Source organism: Mobula hypostoma, chromosome 23 (genome assembly GCF_963921235.1).
Source record: "Mobula hypostoma chromosome 23, sMobHyp1.1, whole genome shotgun sequence".
Classification (NCBI taxonomy): domain Eukaryota; kingdom Metazoa; phylum Chordata; class Chondrichthyes; order Myliobatiformes; family Myliobatidae; genus Mobula; species Mobula hypostoma.
In genome coordinates, this window is record NC_086119.1 from 50874161 (window position 1) to 50894660 (window position 20500).

Consider the following 20500-nt stretch of genomic DNA (forward strand, 5'->3'; position numbering starts at 1 on the left):
CCTAGTTCAGGGAAGTGATGATGAGGGACCAGGTGAGGTTACCTGTGATGTGAACTCCCAGGAGCTTTCCTTTGATCAATGAATCAGTTATTTGGAATCAAGTGATCTTGCCTGGAATCTCGGGGCTAGGTGTGCCTGCACCCATGGCATCCCTCGCCCAGCACTCCTTCTCTACTACCAGTCCTACACACCTCCCATGGTGCTCAACCCTTCCATTCCCAATGTCCTTGCTCCAAACTCCCTCTCCACTGCACGTAAACTAATACAGTACTGTATTAGTCTTAAGCAGCCTAGTTTATTTATATATATATATATATCTCTCTCTCTCTCTCTAGACTTTTGCACAATACTGTAAAATCTCTCCTGTCATAGATGTGTTGGTGTCATAGTCAATATTTATTCCTCTCTGAGCAGATGATCTAGTCATTTTCATTTCTTTCTTGCATTGCACAAATTGACAAGATTCCTAGATTACTAAAGCGATTAGTACGTTATTGGTTGTAAGCTCCTTTGGGAACTCATTATACATAAATCCAGGTCTTCAGTTTGACTCTGCGCCACCACTTCACAATGCGGGCTGGTGGTTTGCAGCTTTTTATTTCAACTAAAACAATGCTATCCTGCTGTTTGAATGATGATTTTACTTTTGGAAGTTCTCTAGCATTTACCTTTACATGCTTCAGGTGTGATGAACTGCTGTGAGGTGGATAATGAATGGGTAGATAAAGGCATAAAGGCTTAGATTTGTCTGCTCCAGGTCTGTCACATAGGCTGCTCTGGTAACACATTGGAACATAGCATGATACAGGTCTTTCAGCCTACGATGTTGTGCCAACTTTTTAATCTACTCTAGGATCAATCTATCCATTCCCTCCTACATTGCCCTCCTTTTCTATCATCCATGTGTTTATGTAAGAGTTTCTTAAATGTTCCTAATGTATCTTCCTCTACTACCACTACCCCAGGCACCCATCACTCTCTGTATAAAGAACTTCACTCTGACATTACCCTCCCCCCATACTTTTTGCCAATCACCTTAAAATTATGCCCCCTTGTATTAGCCATTTCTGCCCTTATCCACAATAGTATGAGTGTCTGGTGTCTGCATGCTTCTTGAATTAAATCTCCAGAATATGTGATGGAGGATATCAGATTGTAACTTTCACAATGTAAAGTGGGTTGAGTTGTTCTGATTTCATGAAAACTGTAATATAAACCAAAGCTGAGTTTATTGTTATACGTGTGCAATAAAAAACTTGAGGCAGCACCAGGGGCACATAACATCAGAAACACTGCATTTACAACCGAAACGTCAATTGAATATTAATTATACACATTGTACAAGAGTGAACACAATTAGAAATTTTTTAAAAAAGATATCCATTGTAGGTAAAAATGGTCATGTGTTTGCCCTACTGAAGTAGTAATTGGGGTTGTACCAGATGGTTCAAGAACTTGATGTTGTGGGGCTTCACATAACCTCCTGCCCAATAGTACCTGTGAGAAAATCGCATGGCCCAGAGCATGGGGAGCTTTAATGATAGATGTTGTCGCCTTGGGAGTGCTTTCTGTAGATGTTACCAGTGGTGGGGAGGGATGTGCCAGTGATGCATTGGGCATCAGAGTCCACTACTCGCTGCACATTCCAATTACTGTACCAGACCATGATGCAGCTTGTCAGGATACTTACATATTAATTACACATATTATGATTAATCAACCTGAAGTACTTTCCCCCATGTTCCATTTTGTGTCCAGTTGGCCTTTCTGCTAAATGGTGCTTTACACAAGCATTTTGTTTTACAGAAGCTCGATATCTCAGTAACCGAACTGATTCCTGTCCTACAGTCACTGGAACAGCTGGAGGATTTTGGCAAAATCTCCCAATTGTACTGGCATATAATGCAGCTTCTTGGATTCAAGTAAGAATCTCATCTCATTCCCTTTCTGGTTGGTTTCTAAAGTGGACGTTCTCCCGGGTATCTCCAGTCAATACCAAACATATCCATCTGTAACCAACCCTGTTACTGTGGAATTTTCTTGTATAGCAGCGCATACATTTAAGTGGATGTAAGAGAGAAATTTAAAAATAGAGCCAACAATGATAAGGCTGTTGGGGAGGAGGATGTTGATTAATACTCACAGTGCAAACATTAAAGCCATTAAATTTAGGCATAAAAGGGATAATGTGAACTGTAAGCATAAAATGGATTAAGTAAAATGGAAGAATGCTTAAAAATTAAAGTGAGAGGATCTGTTGTTTTAAAAAGTAAGCTAAACTCTGGAACAGAAGAGCTGCAATTTGGAACCTGATACAGAAGGGACTATTGGATATGATAAATTAGGTCACTATAGCATTTGCTGTTTTGTATTCGTTGCTGTATTTATTGTTGTACCTTCACACAAGTAAGAAATTTCATTGTACCCTGGTGTACGTAACAATGAACCAACTGGACCTGAAATAAAGATGATTAAGTATTTAGAAGTGATAGAGGAAGATAAAGGGGAGGTGGAGTAAGTGTGTGACAAGGTAGTATAAAAATGGCACTGATTCCATTTCAGTCTCACTGATATCCATGTGGATAGAGATAAGCATAGTAAAATATCAATGCTGCAACATATAGGTCAAGTAATAGTGGAAGAAAGGTGAAGAAGGAACAATACAAGCAAATTGAGATGCTTTTCGTTGTACAGCATTTCCCCAGCCTAATATTATGAAGGCAGAAGTGGTAGGGGATGAAGGAATACATTTCTTATGGTGTGCTTACGAATAAGCTATAAGAAGCACAATCCAGTGCATTTGTCACCTTATTGAACAGTGGAAACTGCATTAGGGTAAATAAGACATAATTGTAGGAAGTCACCCTTGAATGACTAGTGTAATGGATTTGAAGATAAAACGTTTAGAAGGAACTGAGAATAAATCTAGGGTAAAAAAAAAATCAATTGGCATCAATATTAGAGGAGATGAATAGCAATGGAAGAACTTAGCATAGTGTTGAACAGAGTGAAAAGGAGTTGCAAATAGCCCTGAACAGGGATCACAGCTTTTGGTCATGGCCGGCTGGTGGCACAATGGCATCAGCACCGGACTTCGGAACAAAGGCTCCCGAGTTAGAATCCAAGTCAGGCCAGCCCCTGAGCACGCTTTCTATTTGTGCCGGGTTGAGCGTCGAGCTAGCCACTCGGCCTCGTAAAAAAAAAAACAAGAAGGGTTGAGTCAGGAACGTTCATATCGTGACCTGGTTAATCTGAAAGGAGACCAATCCTGACACTACACGCCAGACAAGAATGGCTGACTGTCTGGTGCGACATGCTAGGAAGGAAGCTTTTGGTCATAAATATTTTTGATGTTGATTAAGTTGGAGAGAATAAAAGATCCAGGTGAAGTTTAGAAGGTGCAGACTTTGTAATCAGAAGAGGAATTTAGGAAACTTAGCAGCAAAACTATGAATAAAAGAAATCAATGCAGAAAAAAGTGAGGTTACCTGCTTCAAGCACTAAACAGGGAGCTGAACAGCAAAGTGATTCCAATGTACATCCAAACTGATCACCGAAGGTTTTAGAACTGAGACTGGTGTTTTGTTTGGTAAGGAAGATGGATAGAATTGATGCATGGGTCTGATATGATCGATTGGACTTGGTGTAGACCAGACTGTTGGCATTAATATCATGCTCCTCTACCAAATTGTGTTACTTTTTTTTAACTTTTATGAAATAATTTCTAAGGTTTTCATAAGTAACCTGATCCATGCTCCCCTCTACCCCCCCCCCCCCCCCCCGGCTATCAAGAGAATTTGGCATGGTCAATTGTCCTTTTATAACATTCCTTGTAGCTTTTGGAGGATAGTCTTTGACTGCTGTACTAACCTGTTCTTCATTCCCACCAGCAAACCAAAGAAAGAGAAGATAAAGGCACAGCTGCCAAGTCCAGTAGCAGCAGAGGGAGCTCCAAAGAAAAAGAAGGGATTTCTCCCAGAATCCAAGAAACGGAAGAACTGGAAGAAAAAGAAAATGCCAACCCAAGAGAATGAGCGGACAGGGAAAGAAAACCCTGAAGGGAAATTGGATGAGGTTCCAAAGACCACAGGTGAAAATGTGGGCAAAAGGAAAAACAAAAAGAAGAGGAAGAAGAATCCAGGTGGGAAAGTGGCAGGCAATTCAGGGACAAACCAGGAACCCACAGCTAAAAAGCCGAGAAAAGGTTTGAAGAAGACAAGCCATATCAATTAGGTTTGCTAATAGGCAAAGGTGAAGAGGGAAAATCAAAGAAAACAAGGAGGCAGAGCAGGGGGGTAATTGTTGAGAAAATTGTAAATGAAGAGTGAAAGAAGATTGATTCCAGACTTTCTTGGACATCTCCACCACTTGTTTGATAATTTTTAAATCAAAATTTTAAAGTATGTTTCCTTTCTTGGAATTCGATACTCAACTGGACTTGGTCTACCTTTAACATTTTAAGCACATGAGTGCTAAACTGAGTGGATAGGGGATTTGGCTGTGCTTTTGTCTTCCCCTCCGAAAATATTTTGTTCATATTGGACTTTTTAAAATAAAGAGTGGTTATTATCTTAATCTGCTCCCTGTTTCAGGTTAGAGTACTAAGCGATGAGAAGCAAAGCATTTCAATGGAGGTAAAGGACAGATATGTCAGAATATGGTGGAATCAGTGACGCCTTGAGTAAGTGGCTTCACCTGTTCTTGTGAAGCAGCTTTTAGGGACTGTGCTCCCAACTCCTACACCAGGATCAAGGGGCAGAATTTCCCTTTTGGGTCACTTCAAAAACTAAAGTCTTTCACCTGTCAGATGTTTTGTTTAGGACTCTTCCATGAAAGAGCTGATGATGGCTTGAAGCTCAGTCTCCAGGTATATCGGCTGGACACAGTAGCTCAGCTGCTGAGATTTGAGTGACCTTGCCTCTGGAATATAGTTGCCATGTGTTGGACAGTTTTCCAGTTAACTTAAAAAATTAACTCCACTCCTAGAGGAAAATTGCAGTATTGTGGTGGAGTAGATGTTGAAGTAATTTTAGTACAACACAGGCATCCACCCAATGTTGAAAATTACCTGGGTGTATCCTGTTCACGGGCTTCAGTGGCCCCATGGTCGCCTTGCTTCTGTGTATGCATACCTTTCTTAGACTTGGACATCTACTGCTTCACATCCATTAACTGGTAGTGATGCTTTTTTCCACTCAGTAAATTGAGTTTGCTTTCACCACCATTCCACACAGCAGAGTTAGCAGGTTCTGCATTAAAACCCTTTGCCAGTGGTTCTAGACAAAGTAGGAACCACAAAGTAGGACTTGCTTCAGCAATTTAAGAGGTAAAAGACCTCTACTTCAGATATTGCAGTTGTATTTATGCTGAATTTTTTCAAGCAAGTCCTTAAATGGGGAGAAGAACCCGAACCACATGCTTTATTCGTTCTGCTCTACATATATTGAACGTAGACTCACTGGCCAGTGATGCACTAATTGTCCAGTCCAGTTATAGTTATGCTGGTCTGTGCCACATGCTTGAGGATTTTGCTTTATTCTTTCTGCTTTACATATATTGAATGTAGACTCACTGGTAGTTGTCCGGTCCAGTTGCAGTTATGCTGGCCTGTAATCCTAGTGCAACCAGAGTTTTAATATCTAACCCCTAAAGGTTTTTATTAGTCTTGTGCATATTGGCTGAAAATGACTGCTCAGCTCTGTGTGCAGCTGCAATTGATTTCTTTTTACAACAAGAAAGCTGAAGAATGTCAAATTTAATTGTATGCTTAAATCTGATACAGATCTCAAGGTCTGAAATCTAGACAGCAGCACGGTGTGCAGTGATGCACGTCAGTAATGTCAGTTGTACTTTCTGGCATTGAATTTTGAGGAGACAGCCTTATGAAGCACGTGTGCTCGCCTTTCAATAACTCAAAAAAGGACAATGTCTCTGGAGAGATGGCTGACACTTGTGTCTCGATCTAATGCACATCACTGTCCTCTGAAAGCACTAGGACAATAAAGCACATAACTCTTCAAGCTGCTGGTGCTTTCAGAAGGGGCAGATCGATCTGTCAGAAGCTGGTTAGCCATGACCACCTTCCATTGTTACTGAGCCGTTAATGCTAAGTTTTTTGTAAAACGTTTGGCACAGATGTAGGCCTTTTAGTCCAATAGGTCAAGGAAGTGCTCGTGGCCCTCAGAAGCCTCCTCTCACTTTACATTATCCACCCTATTGGTCTTATCTGCTCTTTTTCACGAGTATTCCCTTAGATTTAATGCCTAATTGATATTGAATAATAGACACTGCTCTAGGTCTCAGATCTGTGAATTGGTTGGTAGGGGCTGGAATGAGGTGGATTGATTATGACACCTATCTTTAGAGAGATGCATGGATGAGGAGTATAGTGATGTGAAGTTCTAAAAGCTAACTAGCCTGCTAATGCCCAGTGTTTAAGACCAAATATTGTTTGGGTGTTTGTGATTCCATCAAGCATATATGTATCCTTAGAATTAAGCAATACAGGCAGGAATCTATAGATTAGTGGTGTATATGTGCATGAAACTCAAGATCAATTATTCATCATGGGTTGAGATGGTTACCCCTCCATTGAAACTGTTCTGTGCTATTTCATGGATACACATTTCATTAGCTATCAACCCTGCCTTGTTACTGCTGCCGTGTAAATGGAACATCTGTCCTGGTGACAGAGCCTATCCTCATGGCCCAATTATAGCATACTCAGTTGGAACGTTGGGATAATCAAACTACCAACAACTTAATCTTTTCTGGATGGGACAGCAATTGCTTCTTGCAAAGAGGTAGATACCTAGGTACTTTAATTAGATCTATTGAATCACAAAGACTAGAACTTCTGAGTCCTGATGAAGAGTCTCAGCCCAAAACGTCTCCTGTTTACTCTTTTCCCATAGATGCTTCCTGACCTACTAAGTTCCTCCGGCATTTTGTGTATGTTTTTCTCTTTATTGGCCAGCTTCAGTACTTGTTGAATGGTATTGGTGCCATTGGTAATTCAAGCGTGTGGTAGACAATAGTTAGAGTCTCTTCCACTTTCCAAAAAAAAATCAATATAGTTTCAGTGCTGATAGTATTTATCATCATGATTTCATATACTTTGCCAAAGGGATCTGGGAATGAGCTCTGCTTATACTTTCCCATTGTCTAGGAGAGTTGGGGAGCTCTGCTTCTATTCTCCCATTGTCTAGGAGAGTTGGAGGTAGCTCACACCAGTTTAACCCAAGTATATTTTGTTGTGGCTGTGAATCTTCCCTGCTCTAGCCTTGTAAGTTTTTCAATCCACTGAGGGATTGGGAGAAGTGGGTGGTAATCTGATGATGTAAAGGTCCACAAGAAAATGACTTTTTACAAAAGCATTGCATTTATTACCTAAAAGCAAAACAACCAAGGGCATCCATGGAAAATACACAGCAGGTCAGGCAGAAAGACAAAGTGATTTATGTTTTAGATTGATAAGCTTCCATCAGAACTGGGAAAAACTTAGAAGCAAAGCCTGTTTAAAGTGGAGAGAACAATGGAAATCTTTATGGGATTTTGGAGACAGAGGTATAAGGATGGGTGGTGTTTGTGAAGGGTAGGGCTCATTAAAAATAGGACTCTGCATATTTGTCTCTGCACATACTCAGCAGGACAAGCTGTATTCATTGATTTAATAAAAATTACCAAATTGAAATGTTATCTGACCCCACATTCTGACTAGCCTGCTAAGTACTTCCTGCAATTTCCCTCTTTATTTCATGTTTCCAACATCTGTCGTATTTTGTTTTGGCACTACTGATGAAACAATACATTGGAGCTGTGGCTGTCTAAGGATTGTACAGCTGAGAATACCAATTGTATACTGGAAGAGGTGTGGTATGTGCAGGGTTGCACAAGTCTTCAGAGCGGACTCGCTGTTGCCCTGAATCTCCTGGTCACACGGAATGCAGCATGTGATCATTCCTAGCCATAACGTATATATAATTGATCTTTAATTGCAGACGTGCATCTTGGCTGTGATCCATTTGTATTTATGGACAAATGTTCATACTTCCTGGTGCCTTGTCTGGTGTGGTGGTAAATTACCCAGAATTGAAACGAAATAGTGAGGAATTTAAAAACATATATATCAGCTTTCAGCCATCATTATCTGTAATGTTTAGAAACACTCTAATGATATTTTCATTTGGAGTTGGAGAGTATTTTAATATTCAATGCTGCTAAGTATTGTAAAAAATAAACAGCAAACTCTTAGATTCTTAATGTCAGTTGTATGCTTGTTTGGATATAACACATATGGCAAGTTACTGTTACATCATTTAACTTGGGTGATATTGTAAGTCATTTGCTGACAGAACCATTAAGCCTATTACAGTGACAAAGTATTATGCCCTTTGCTTTCTGTAATGTCTTGGGCGGACTCCCCAAATATTTCATTTTCTAAAATACTGCAGCACAGTAGGAGGCCTTTGGCTCTTGGTGTCCATTCCAGCTCTTTGAAAGTACTGTACAATGTGGCCGCACCTCTCTGCTCTCATCCTCTGGTTACTGACTTTCTTGCTGGGGAAATAATTACTGTCCAAAATTTACTGGTTTTCAACAGATCTCTCAAATTTGCTTTCCTTGCACTCAGAAGGATCTCGGGCTTTCTGGTTAGTGCGTTTAATGCCTCCGTTTAGAAACATCTCTTCAATATCATTCGTGAAGCAGCAAGCAGCAGTAGTCTCCCTACTTTAGGCACTCATTTAGAGAAATTGTAAATTTCTAATCCTCCTGTTATAGCTTCCTCCCAAAATACAGACATCATGAGGAAAGGGGATAAAGTTGCATCTACTTCCAAACCAGCTGCATAGTTAGTTTGCTGTCTTTAAAAATGTAGAGAAAACAAACTAGAGGAACATTTGTCCTTTAATTTATATTGTGAACATGTCCATCACTTACCAATATGATTCTGGGAGAAGTACCTGTCAGGTTATAAGATTCTGATGTGGAGAAATTAGTCTGTTACTCAATAAGTTGTGTTATACTCTTTCCTTGTATATATTGATTTTGTACATTTAAAACAGTGGCAACGTTGAGAAACTAATGACACGACTGAAGATCCCAACTATACCAAGTGGTTTGTATGTGGATTTCTGTTCATAGTTTGTCAGGAACTTTATTGTCAACTCCATACAGATGATTGTTTTAAATTCATTGATTGATGAGGTGGCAGTGGTTGATTTGCTGGATTGTGGTTGGTCAGTAATCTGGCCAAAAGCTTCTGAGGAAATATGTTTAGAGGTATAATGAACTTTTTGTTACATACAGTGAAAGATAATTGCAATTGACTTTGAGTTAAACTGGTGGCTTATCTTTCTTTTCAAATCTTTTTATTGTTGTATTATACAAAAGAAGTAATACGAGTACATTGAAGTAACAACACTTACAATGTCTCAAAAAAGACATTATCTTAAAGATTGGAAAAAAAGATTTGGATAACGAAAAAAACCTACTAAGCAGAAAAAGTGAGGGAAAAAAGAACCCATTAGGTGTACAACCATGGATCCATGCATCATCCAAAAAGCTTCTAAAAATAAACATCAAACCGCCAGCAAGGAAAGAAAATATAGCAAAAAATTTACAATTAGATCGTGGAAAAAATCTACCAATTAGCTCAAATGATAATAACGAGCAAATGAGCCCCATCTTTTCTCAAAATCAAATAAAGGTTCAAAAGTTCGACTTCTAATTTTCTCCAAACTAAGACATAGCATCACTTGAGAGAACCAAATTGGTGGCTTATTATCGTGTCTCCATACAGTATAGTTGAATAATGTGTAAATTCATAGTACTGGTTGCTATTCTTAATTCTTATTGAAGTATTGAACAGAAGCATGCTACCACTCATTTTACAGATGATGGTACAAATTCAAACATCAGTGGGGAAAAAATTAAATTCACACCCATTAGCCTGCAGTATAATTTGTGCTGTTATGGGAAGAGTTAGTGTGATAATGGGCGAGTTGTAATTAGAGATTATGGTTTTTGAGACAGAGTTAGAGTGCTTGCACTGTCAATCCTTTTTACAGGATCTCCTAACCCAGAGCACTCCGTGCCACCTTCTGCAGACTTTTGTTTTTACAAAAAAGAAGATTTGAGTTCTCTAACCATGATTATTTTCATTTCCTGCCTTTCTGCTCTTCACACGTGCAGGTGTCCGGGTTTATGTATGCAGCATCTCAAACTCATTCTGAGATGTTCTAAAACTGGAAGCACAAACTCTGCTGAGTACTTCTAATGAAATATTTTACTCGTGGATATTGATGCAGCTTTGCTTTGGAGACCATGAGGTATACAACATGAGAAATACGCAATAAATTTCATTGAAATTGTTTATTTAATTTACTTGACTATACATAAATTTAGCTTACAACCTTGTGTATAAGTTATATATTTTGGCTTTAAACAATAAAATATACCTGAAATAATCAGATAAAATAGAAATTTTATAGAAAATAATTCTTGTTTGACAAGAAATATCAGACACTTGATCAGTGCAAGTGGATTTTGTATAGGAACACATGCATATAACACAAAAGATGTAACATAGTCAGCCATTGTATAGGATATAGTTGCTGACAATATCAGGCAATACCACTTTGGAGTCTTGCAGAAAGAATAGAGACAGTGGCACCATATTTTTCAAATAAATAAACCACACTTGGCATCAGTTATACTTAAGATTTTTAGATTGATAAACTTGTAAACATAATTACAAGTGGAAGAATTCTTTTGATAAAAATCAAATACAGAAAATGGAAGACAAGTAGTTCTGTTGATGCAAGTTTGTTAATAATTCAGATGTCAGAATACACCATATAACACTTTAACTCAAACTGAAACATCACACTGATTTGATGTTTCAGTTTTTGATGCTCTTCAGTACATGGTGTCTGCATGTTAGCTTTTATATGCTCTGGATAGTGGCAAGCAAGGACTGTATTTCTTTTGTGGCTATGAATGCTTTATCTCCTTAGTTAAAGACTCTGATGATAGGTGTTTAAGTAAATATCCAAATCTGGAGTATATTTAATTGTAATGTATATATTTTTTCTTGTTAGTAAAATTAGAGCACTGCTTAAAACAATAGTGAAAGGCCATGATTATGGAAATTAGGGAAACTTACACTGGGAAAATAATCTGATTACAGAACCTACTTTCATATCCCACATCTGTTCTGTTGGTCAGCCATTGTGATGTAAGATTATGAATCTTTTGTAAGTAAGATGAAATCTGATCATTCAGCCTTTATTTTTCTTATTATAACCATAAATCTATCCAAAAATTCTCGCACATAAACTTAGACCTATAAAGGATTGTCTTCAGTTCAACAATTGTATGACCACTGGTGCTGCAATCACAAATGGCACTGAGTTTCAATGTTACAAGGGGCATTTGCTGCAAAATGCAAGAATAGAAGACTTTTTCGATTCATATTAAATGATTTGGCCAACAATAACCCCAGAGGTGCATTTTATATACATTCTTGGTATTGAAGGAATTGTGGAAAAGTGACATTGGTCTGCGTATCAAGGAAATAAGGACTACCAGTGGGTGAGAAAGAACTTTTCTATAAATCAGGGGTTCCCAACCTGTGGTCTGGACCCCTGCTTTTAATGGTGTTGGTCTATGGCATGAAAAAGGTTGGGAACCCCTGCTATTAATCCCAATGTTTGTTCTTCCACCTGAATTCTGCTGAGGATATGTGCATGTTGTCGTAACAATACGAGATGATTGACATGCAAGGATTAAGGAAATGACCTTTGTGGATGACACCTTACACAAGGTAATTGGTATGTGAGAGGCACTGGCGGATGCCAGAGAGGCCAGTCTATTCAGAAATGTTGATGGCCCAGTACAGCTTGTATGCAAAGCATGTGATGTTGATACTTGTTCTGACCAGCAAGATCTATCTATACCAGCGTGAGCTCTGAGCGCAGGTGCACCATCGTATCCCCATTCGGCCCTCGCTAATTCAGAAGATGAAGCAATGGGAAGGAGTGAAAACTGGTTCTTGGAAAAAGAAGAAAGCATTCATTCATTCATTCTTTCTTTCTACCATTACTGTCAAACAGTGCATGTTCCCTAACCCTCCCGCCACAGTTTTACATTTCCGTTGGCCCAATGGGATAAAACTTTTCAGTAGCTGTCGAAGGACGAGGTTACTTGGAGCATCTCCATTCACATCAAGGGATTTTTTTTTTTAGTGCACATTCAAAAGTCAGTGATTGCATTGTTATCAGCTAGGAACAGCTTCTTCCCCTCCACCGTCAGCTTTCTGTACGGTCCATGAACACTGCTTCTTTATTCCTTATTTAAGTTTTAATTTATAGTAACTTACTGTTTTGCACTGAACTGTTGTAAAACAGCAAATTTAACAACATACTGTATGTCAGTGATTATGAAGCTGATTCTGGTGTTGCTTTGTGATACCAACAATTTCTCAAACCTGTAATGCCTCCTGCTTACTGCACCACTTATCATCTGTACTAGCAGCACCTCCACACCTTGCTGGTGTATCAATGTGACTACTCTGACGTACTGTGTGATATTTAATACTGATTGATGGTGCCCTATAGGTTACTTCTACATTGTGCTTTCCTCAACCCCTCGTAACAATAGGGGTGCAATATGGTGAGCATCTCAGCTGTGGCCCTTGCCACCTTCATGTCACAGTAACCCACAGTGCTGAAGCAGAGGTTGACAAAAAAATGTCGGATCTCAACCTATAAACTCACTGAGGGGGATGAACACACACACAGACACACGCACACACACGCAAAGATGCTCTCACAGAAAGGTTTCCATAATAATAAAAGACCAGAATTGTAGATTTGGCCCTTTACGAAGGAAAGTTCCTTATGGCTGAGCCATTCCTGGCATTCTTCTGATGATTCACCGCTTTCCTGGCAGTAGATGGACCTGTTACTTGGCGGTGGAAAACTTTGTTCTGTTTACAGCAACCACATTGTAGTTCAAAGGCGAGGTGGCTGATCTGGGAGCTGGCTGAACCTGTTCCAGCCTAAAATATGGAGGGGAAAAGAAGTATTCAGTACAGGGAAGCAAGATGGATGTCTAGAGTAAAAAGTAATAGCAAGTTACATGGTGCAAGGCAAGGCCATGAACAGCATAGATACTAACATTGGAATCCTGCATAAAGTGGACATATCCTGTGTTGTAAATCTTAAGTAAATGGTAACCTTATTCTATGACATAAAAGGACTGTCAACAAACCAACACAAACTGGAATCACAGAGAGATACATCATAGAACCAGTTCCTTTGGCCCAGGAGTCCATACCAACCCTCAAACACTCATTCTTACACTAATCTAATCTAATCTTATCCTCTTTTGTTGCCCTACATTTCCTTCAATGCTTTCATAGCTTCTAAAACAGGGGCTCCCAGGCTGGGGTCAACGGACACCTCAGTTAATGGTAGGGGTCCATGGCATTAAAAAGGTTGGGAACCCCTGTTCTGTAGATCAATTAACCTAAAGGATGTAGTTTCCAAATTCCGAATAACTCCAGTAAAATCAGTAGTATTGCCTACAAGAAAACGTTATGCTGCAAAAATGGAAGCAGCAGCCTCTGCCTTTGTATCAGTCATATGGTCATTTTCAAACAAATCCCTGACCTACTAGATTTCATGGCTTGTGTGTAGGTACAATAAGATTATTTTCTTATTTTTCTTATACAGTAATGGAGGTCAGTTAACCTGTTAGGTGCATGCTGACTGAGCCACCACATCATGTGAATTCTCTCACTTAGTACCATCACTTTCAATTTCAACATTTGCCCCACCTCACCCCCCGATTCCACCAGCACTCATTGCCACAGGATGGATAATCTACAGTGCAGCCTGCATATCTGTGGATGTGGAAGGAAACAAGGCCTCCACACATTACACAGAATCTCTGCAAATCACACTGTACCAGAGGACAGGATTGAACATGGCTCTGTACTACTGTGAGACTGCAGTACTACCAGCTGCACCGAGTACCTCCCACCATCTTGGAAACGGGTTGCAGTCCAACCCACTGGTCAATATGCACCTGAGCATTTGAGGGAAAGCTCTGTATTAAAATTACAGACCATTAAACGCTAAGGAGCACCACTTATACCTCCTAACACTGGGGGGCACTGCAAGACACTCAAGCACATTGGATATCTATCCACTGGGAGCCATTCTATTTTAGCTGATCTGTTGCCTGTCCACACTTCTACCCAGACCTATTTGCTGATTATGGAACCTATGCAAGTTATTGAGCAAACTGTGAAGTCTATCACTTGTGTGTAGAAGATACTCCAATATATATTTTCCTCCACTGTGTTTCCTTGTAAGCAAGTGCAGAATCCTACAGTGTAAAGGGACCAATGTGTTTCAATTCTTTCTGAGACTTGCATTTCACAGCATTTGCTGTATGTGTGAGCTGCTCACTCATGTTTGCCCTGGGAGGAGCTTCTTCAGACCAGAATTCATATTTTCCTTTTAAGTTTTTCCAAATTGAATTTGAGCCAACGTTTCTTCAAAACAATGCCAATAAATCGGTCAAAATAAGGAAAGCTACTGCTTGCCTGATTATTAATAAAACAGAATGAGTTGGCATTAGAAAACACATACTTTTTCCCAGTGTTCCAGGGTTTGAGTTTTACACCTTACTGACGCAACCATTGCTGAGCTGGCTCCAAGGTTGGCATAGACCAGTGAGTGTCTGAGGCTGATAACGACCTGTGTTCAGTACAGGACTGGCACAGGCCCAGCAATGTCCTCATGGATACTTCCATGTCTCTGCACTACATAACCATGGAACAGTAGGTACAAGCTTGTTTCCCTCGTGTGACCTCTTCCGTGGCCATTAGTCACAGAGATAGCAGTATATCTATATGGACTTGTATAACTTTGGGTTTCATGGTTTTGGTATTTGATACTCTTGTCCACAGTGCACGTTACCCAACCAGGTACCCTCAAACAGACAACCTTGGTGAGGAATCGAGAGCAAGAGGGCATAGCCTTAAACAGAGCTTGAGAACTTTCAGAGGGACAGCACTTGTTCAAAGGGTAAATGAAATGAGGAACTCTTTCCTAAAGGAAGCAGATGGTGGAAAACTGAGGTGAGCAATGTAGCTGAAATCTTGACCTGCCACAGTCTCGTTAAACAGAACAGACTGGAAGGGCAACTGATCTCCCCTCTATCTGCAGGAGACAGATGGGTAGGTGGGAGACTGTTTTCTCCCCAGGAGGAAGCACCAGGCATTTTGTTGATCTACCAAACTGCTAACACCTCGCGCTTGCCCAGATTAAGTTCCACCTGCCCATATCTGTAAATGATCTATATTTTACAGTCTACTTTTACAACTTCCCACACTACCACAAAACATTTTTGTGCCATCACATTGGTACATGACTGGGCAGAGAATAGAGGATATATGGACCTTATGCAGGCAGAGGGGTTAGGTTTCATTAACTTGATTGATTTGACACAACCTAGAGGCCTGTATTGTTCTATATTCTATTGTGCCATTTGCCTTTTCCAGGTAACTAGCCTAAGAGGGGGGAGCTCATTAAATGGGAAGTAACAGGAAACTGTCAGCCCATCAGTCTGGGGTACAGCTTGAGGGACACAAGTTAAGACGCTTATAAACCATAGAAGGATTGCGCTGGGTCAAGTGACTGAGAGGGAATGACTAAGTAAAGAAAGACATACACAGTGGTCATTGCAATGTTATTACAGCTTGGGCCTTAGGAGTTCAGAGTTCAATTCCAGTGTTGCCTGTAAGGAGTTTGTACATTCTCCCTGTGACTACGTGAGTTTCCTCCTGGTGCCCTGGTTTCCTTCCACAGTCCAAAGATGTACTGGTTAATAAGTTCATTGGTCATTGTCAATTGTTCTGTGATTAGGCTAGTGTTGATGGGGGGGGGTTGCTGGGCGACATGACTTGTTGGGATGGAAGGGCCTGTTCTGTACTGCATTTCTGTATGAACAATAAATAAGTAGGCAGATGATGGAATAAATAGATCGATATGAAAATGTTCCCTCTCTGAGACTCAAAGGGAAAAACATTACTGTATCTGGTAATCAAAATGAAATGAACTTGAAAACTTAAACCATAATTCACTTCCTATCATATTGAATATTTTCAGAAAGAGGCAGTCTGTACTGACAGTGGGCAAAACAACATCCCAACAAAGAATCGCTCAGATCTGGAAGGGCTATTTCCTACACATCTTTCATTTGCATTCTGTCTGTACAAGCCCAGTGATAAATCTCAGCCCTGCTTCCTGCAACTCAGACCCTGTGACCTCCTTGTTCAAAGAAAGTTATTAAATAAAAGGAAATCCACACATACTACAGGCACTCGCATGTTACTTTAAAACAAGTTAACGTTGCATTAAAATGTTTGTTTTTCTTCACTCACCTTATCAGACTTTAATAGAAACCAACTTCATTTCTTCCACCCTGCAAAGAAATTCAAGAGGTCAGACACAAAAGCAGGTGTATAATGGCACACACATTGCACTCAGAGATACAGTGCCACCTTCCCAAGCGTGTAATGATGCCCAAGGGATGCCTTGCAGAAGGAGGGTGATGGTCTCATTGTATCATGGGAGTAAGAGGCAGGCAAAGCATTTGAGAGAGTAGCCTTCCTGTTAGCTGTGTTTTTCTTCCACTGATTCAGCTAATCATGGTTACTCGGCTGGGCTAGGAAACCACAGGCACAGACTGCCAAATTCAGCCGCGAGCTCAAATTCCACCACAGCGGAATGTATAAATCACATTAATTAGATAAATCCTAGAAGTAAAAGGATCAGAATTTTTCTAAAAGCCCAGCCACATCCCCTCGGGAAGGAGATTTGTAATCCTTAACCCAGTCTGTGGTTCCTGGCCCGGTGCAATGTGAATAACTAAACTCCTTTCTGCAACATGCATGAGCTACCTTTTACCTTGGAGTACCAGCTGTTCACTACTTGCTCTGAAGCCTCTTGGGGGTATGAAGGCTGTTGGCCTTTGAGCGTTTTGAAAGTTGCTGACGTTGTGTACAATGCAGTGAAAAAGCAGAAATTTCTTCCCAGACTTAGCAGAGCAGCATTCCTTCACTCAATGCCTCCACTTATCTCGCTGAAATACATCCCAAAAGGCCACTCTCACCAAAATTGGTCAACTGGGATAATTTTCACCTAAGAAAATCTGCTTCATTACCATGTAAATGTTATTGTAACATCTTGGTTATGTGGTGGTTTAACAAACACTAATGAAATGCCTAATACTGTAATTATATCATCCATGGAATTTAAATTAAATGTTAACAAGTAGTTGTTAATCTGGAACACACTGCTAAATCATACCAGATATTCTGATGCTAAATTAACTCATTCTGTATTGATAAAAGGATACATATTCTTTGAGACATAGTCATACAGCCTGGAAACAGGTCCTTTGATCTATCAGGTCCTTACCAACCATCAGGGGCACATTTATACTAATCCTACACCAATCCGATTTTATTCTCCCCGCTTTCCCATCAACTTCCCTAGATTCTACCACTCACCTACATACCAGGGGCCACTAACCAACCTATGAGATGTGGGAAGAATCAGGAGCACTCCTTGGAAGTCTGTGCAGTGACAGGGAAAATGTACAAACTCCACACAGCCAGCACCGGAGGTCAGGATCCAGCCTCAGCTGTTGTAGCTGTGAAGCAGTGGCTCTACCAGCTACACCATAATCGTAACTCGAATCTACAAGCTTTTAGAAGAACTTTCTCAATAGTACAGCTTTTGAAATGAAGGGAGGGAGTTGGTGCATTAAATGGGTCTTAAACAAGGGGCTTCTTCATAAACATGGTTAAATGCCAAGCTTTAGTGCTAAGGGCAGGAGGGATGTTCAAGCTACAGGACATAGGTTGAAGCAGTGTTTAAAACAGGAATGGGTGAAACCGACAGCTGGGATTAGAGCTACTGTGGAGTTGTGCCAAATGACCTCCTTCCTTGTTACACTTTATGTGAGATGGGCCAAGGGTTAACAGTCTCTTCTGCCTTGGTGTTACTGCCATTGGATCTTAACAATTTCAGATAACCTCTTATTTTCCTCTCTCTCCATAATGTGCTGCACCTTTTGGTTTGAATCTTGTTTTTATTACCAACTGCATGTTTTTTTAATTGAGAACTTAAGCCCACCACAGATATTCCCTCTGTCCTCTCCAGCCCTTCCCCTCAGTGTTCCTTACTTTTCCACTTCTGATGAAGAGTTTTTGACTTGAATCTTCAATTCTGTTTCTCTCTGAACTGATGCATCATTCTCTGGAAAGCAGTGTTACATCCAGAACAGGAATTACTGACAAAGCTATGCAAACATAGCTCTGCCTTCACTCAGCCACCTGTAATCTGCTATCTGTTAAAGGTACACACAATGCTGTGACAAAGGTCTGGTTTTGCACCAAGATTATAATAGAGGACATCATTAAGGACCTTCACCATCTGGGACATTCCTCTTTCCATCAGAGAGGAGGTACAGAAGCCTGAAGACCCACATTCAACATCTTAAGAACAGCTTCTTCCCATCTGCCATCAGAATTTTGAATGGTCCATGAACCATTCTCATATGCCTTCTTTGCTCTTATCTATCTATTGTAACTTACAGTAATTTTATGTTCTGCACTGTACTGCTGCTAAACCACAAATTTCATGACATCAGTTAGTGACAATAAGCCTGATTTTAAAGTATGGTCAAGTGGAAAGAGGAAGCTCCAGCTCCTGTCAGAGACTTGGGTCCTCGACACTCCACTGACAAAGACAGGAGTCTCACCAGCGACCCTGAACCAGGGCTTTGACTGCATCGCAAGGAAGCATCCAGCTAGTACCCAACTATGTGGAGGCTTTCTCCAAGTCTCTTTGTAACTGCACAGCCAGCAAACAAAGTAATTCGCCACCCTGCTTCTGTGACAAACATAAGCCAAGTTTATGTATATAGTATATAATGTACCTGCTATGTTATCGTTATTAATGCCTGCACATTGTATTATATGCCCAACTTTATAATATATACCAGGTATGGACTCCTCTTTCATTGCATCCCCGTCCTCAATCATCTCCAGGTCTTCCATGGTTGAGATCAGGGTATTACATCTGGGACCTGTTATTCTAGGGAGAGCTTGTAGCCATTGATTTCTTTTATTAGTTATGTAATGTGAACATCACCGACAGCCCTATCACTAGTAGAGATTTGGATAAAGAGGGGTATATATAGGACAAATAGGACTAGCTTGTTAGGCACCATGTTCAGCATGATGTTGGCCCAAAAGGTGGTATGCTCTATGACTAATTGTCCTGAAAAGGGGTTGTCGAGCTGCCTTCTTTATAGCACTGCAGTTTTTTTTTCCTGGTGAAGGGGCTCCCACAGTGTCATTGAGACCATCCTAGGTCAATGTGGTAGAGGGGTAGGAGAGTTCTGCTTAAAATAGTACTCTGATCCACAGCTCTCTTCGTCATTTCCCACCTAAAGACTGCAGGTCTGAAAGGTACTCTCAGCGAGCTTTCTGAACCATGGGGCACTGCACTGGTGTGGAAGAAGTCTTTAAAGTAGTGACCATAGGTCACCTGGAAATAAATGGGAAGTGTTGATATTCAGAGGATCTTAAGTTAATGTTCAAATATGGTGAACACCTAGGAAGCCAAACAGTATGGCTTTGCTAAAGATTTGAGTGGTAGAGCAAAGCTCCTGCTCTAATTATAAAATGTGTGAAATCCCATGGGAGTAAATACCGAAAGAAGGACATAGAGGGAGTGCTGTAAAGGTTCACTGGAGTAGTCTGGATTGACTGATAGATCGTACAGACTGGGAACATATGAGCTGTGCTGGGAGAAATGAGAGATCATTGTATTGAAACATGAAATTCCATGGGACCCAACTGGACAGATGTAGGGTTTTGTGTGGCCGGTTGTCTCGAACCAAGAGGTCATAATCTTGGCACTGGGTTCAGCTGTTCGGTACAGACTGGACAGAGAATTTCATCAGTTGGAGGAGGGCAAATATTTGGAATTCTGTACCCAAGGGGGATGCAGAGACTCAGTCAGTGAGCACAGAGATCAGTAGGTTTTTAGATTTTAAAGGAATCAGGGGACACGTGGTTAGTGTGGAGTGCTGAGGTAAAAGGTCAGCCACAATTTGGGCAGTATGGTAATGTAGTGGCTAATACAACGCTTTACAGTACCGGCAACACGTGTTCGATTACCGCCACTGCCTGTAAGCAGATTGTACATTCACCCCTTAACCGTGGGCTTCCTTCCACAGTCCAAAGGTAGATTAATTGGTCATTGTAAATTATCTTGTGATTAGACTTGGATTAATTCGGGGGATTGTTGGTCAGAGGGCCTATTCTGTGCTGTATAAATAAATAATACATTTAATTAATGTACAAGGGCAAAAAAACCCTAAGATTATGGGACCAGAATTAGGCCAT

General features: G+C 40.4%; 2 protein-coding genes across 2 annotated transcripts in view; one reads left to right on the top strand and one right to left on the bottom strand.

Annotated features, from left to right (window-relative positions):
• Window positions 1–4588, top strand: part of mybbp1a (MYB binding protein (P160) 1a) — a 100572-nt gene extending 95984 nt beyond the window's left edge. Inside the window, exons 26-27 of the mRNA XM_063031494.1 lie at window positions 1807–1922; window positions 3891–4588. Coding sequence (XP_062887564.1) covers window positions 1807–1922; window positions 3891–4233 — 459 coding nt within the window. The 3' untranslated portion in view covers window positions 4234–4588. The remainder of the gene's footprint in view (window positions 1–1806; window positions 1923–3890) is intronic.
• Window positions 4589–10389: 5801 nt separating this feature from the next.
• spns2 (SPNS lysolipid transporter 2, sphingosine-1-phosphate) overlaps window positions 10390–20500 on the bottom strand; it is a 104414-nt gene continuing 94303 nt past the window's right edge. Inside the window, exons 12-13 of the mRNA XM_063031495.1 lie at window positions 16460–16500; window positions 10390–13063 (exon numbers count right to left, since the gene is read on the bottom strand). Of these exons, the coding sequence (XP_062887565.1) occupies window positions 16464–16500 (37 nt within the window). The 3' untranslated portion in view covers window positions 10390–13063; window positions 16460–16463. The remainder of the gene's footprint in view (window positions 13064–16459; window positions 16501–20500) is intronic.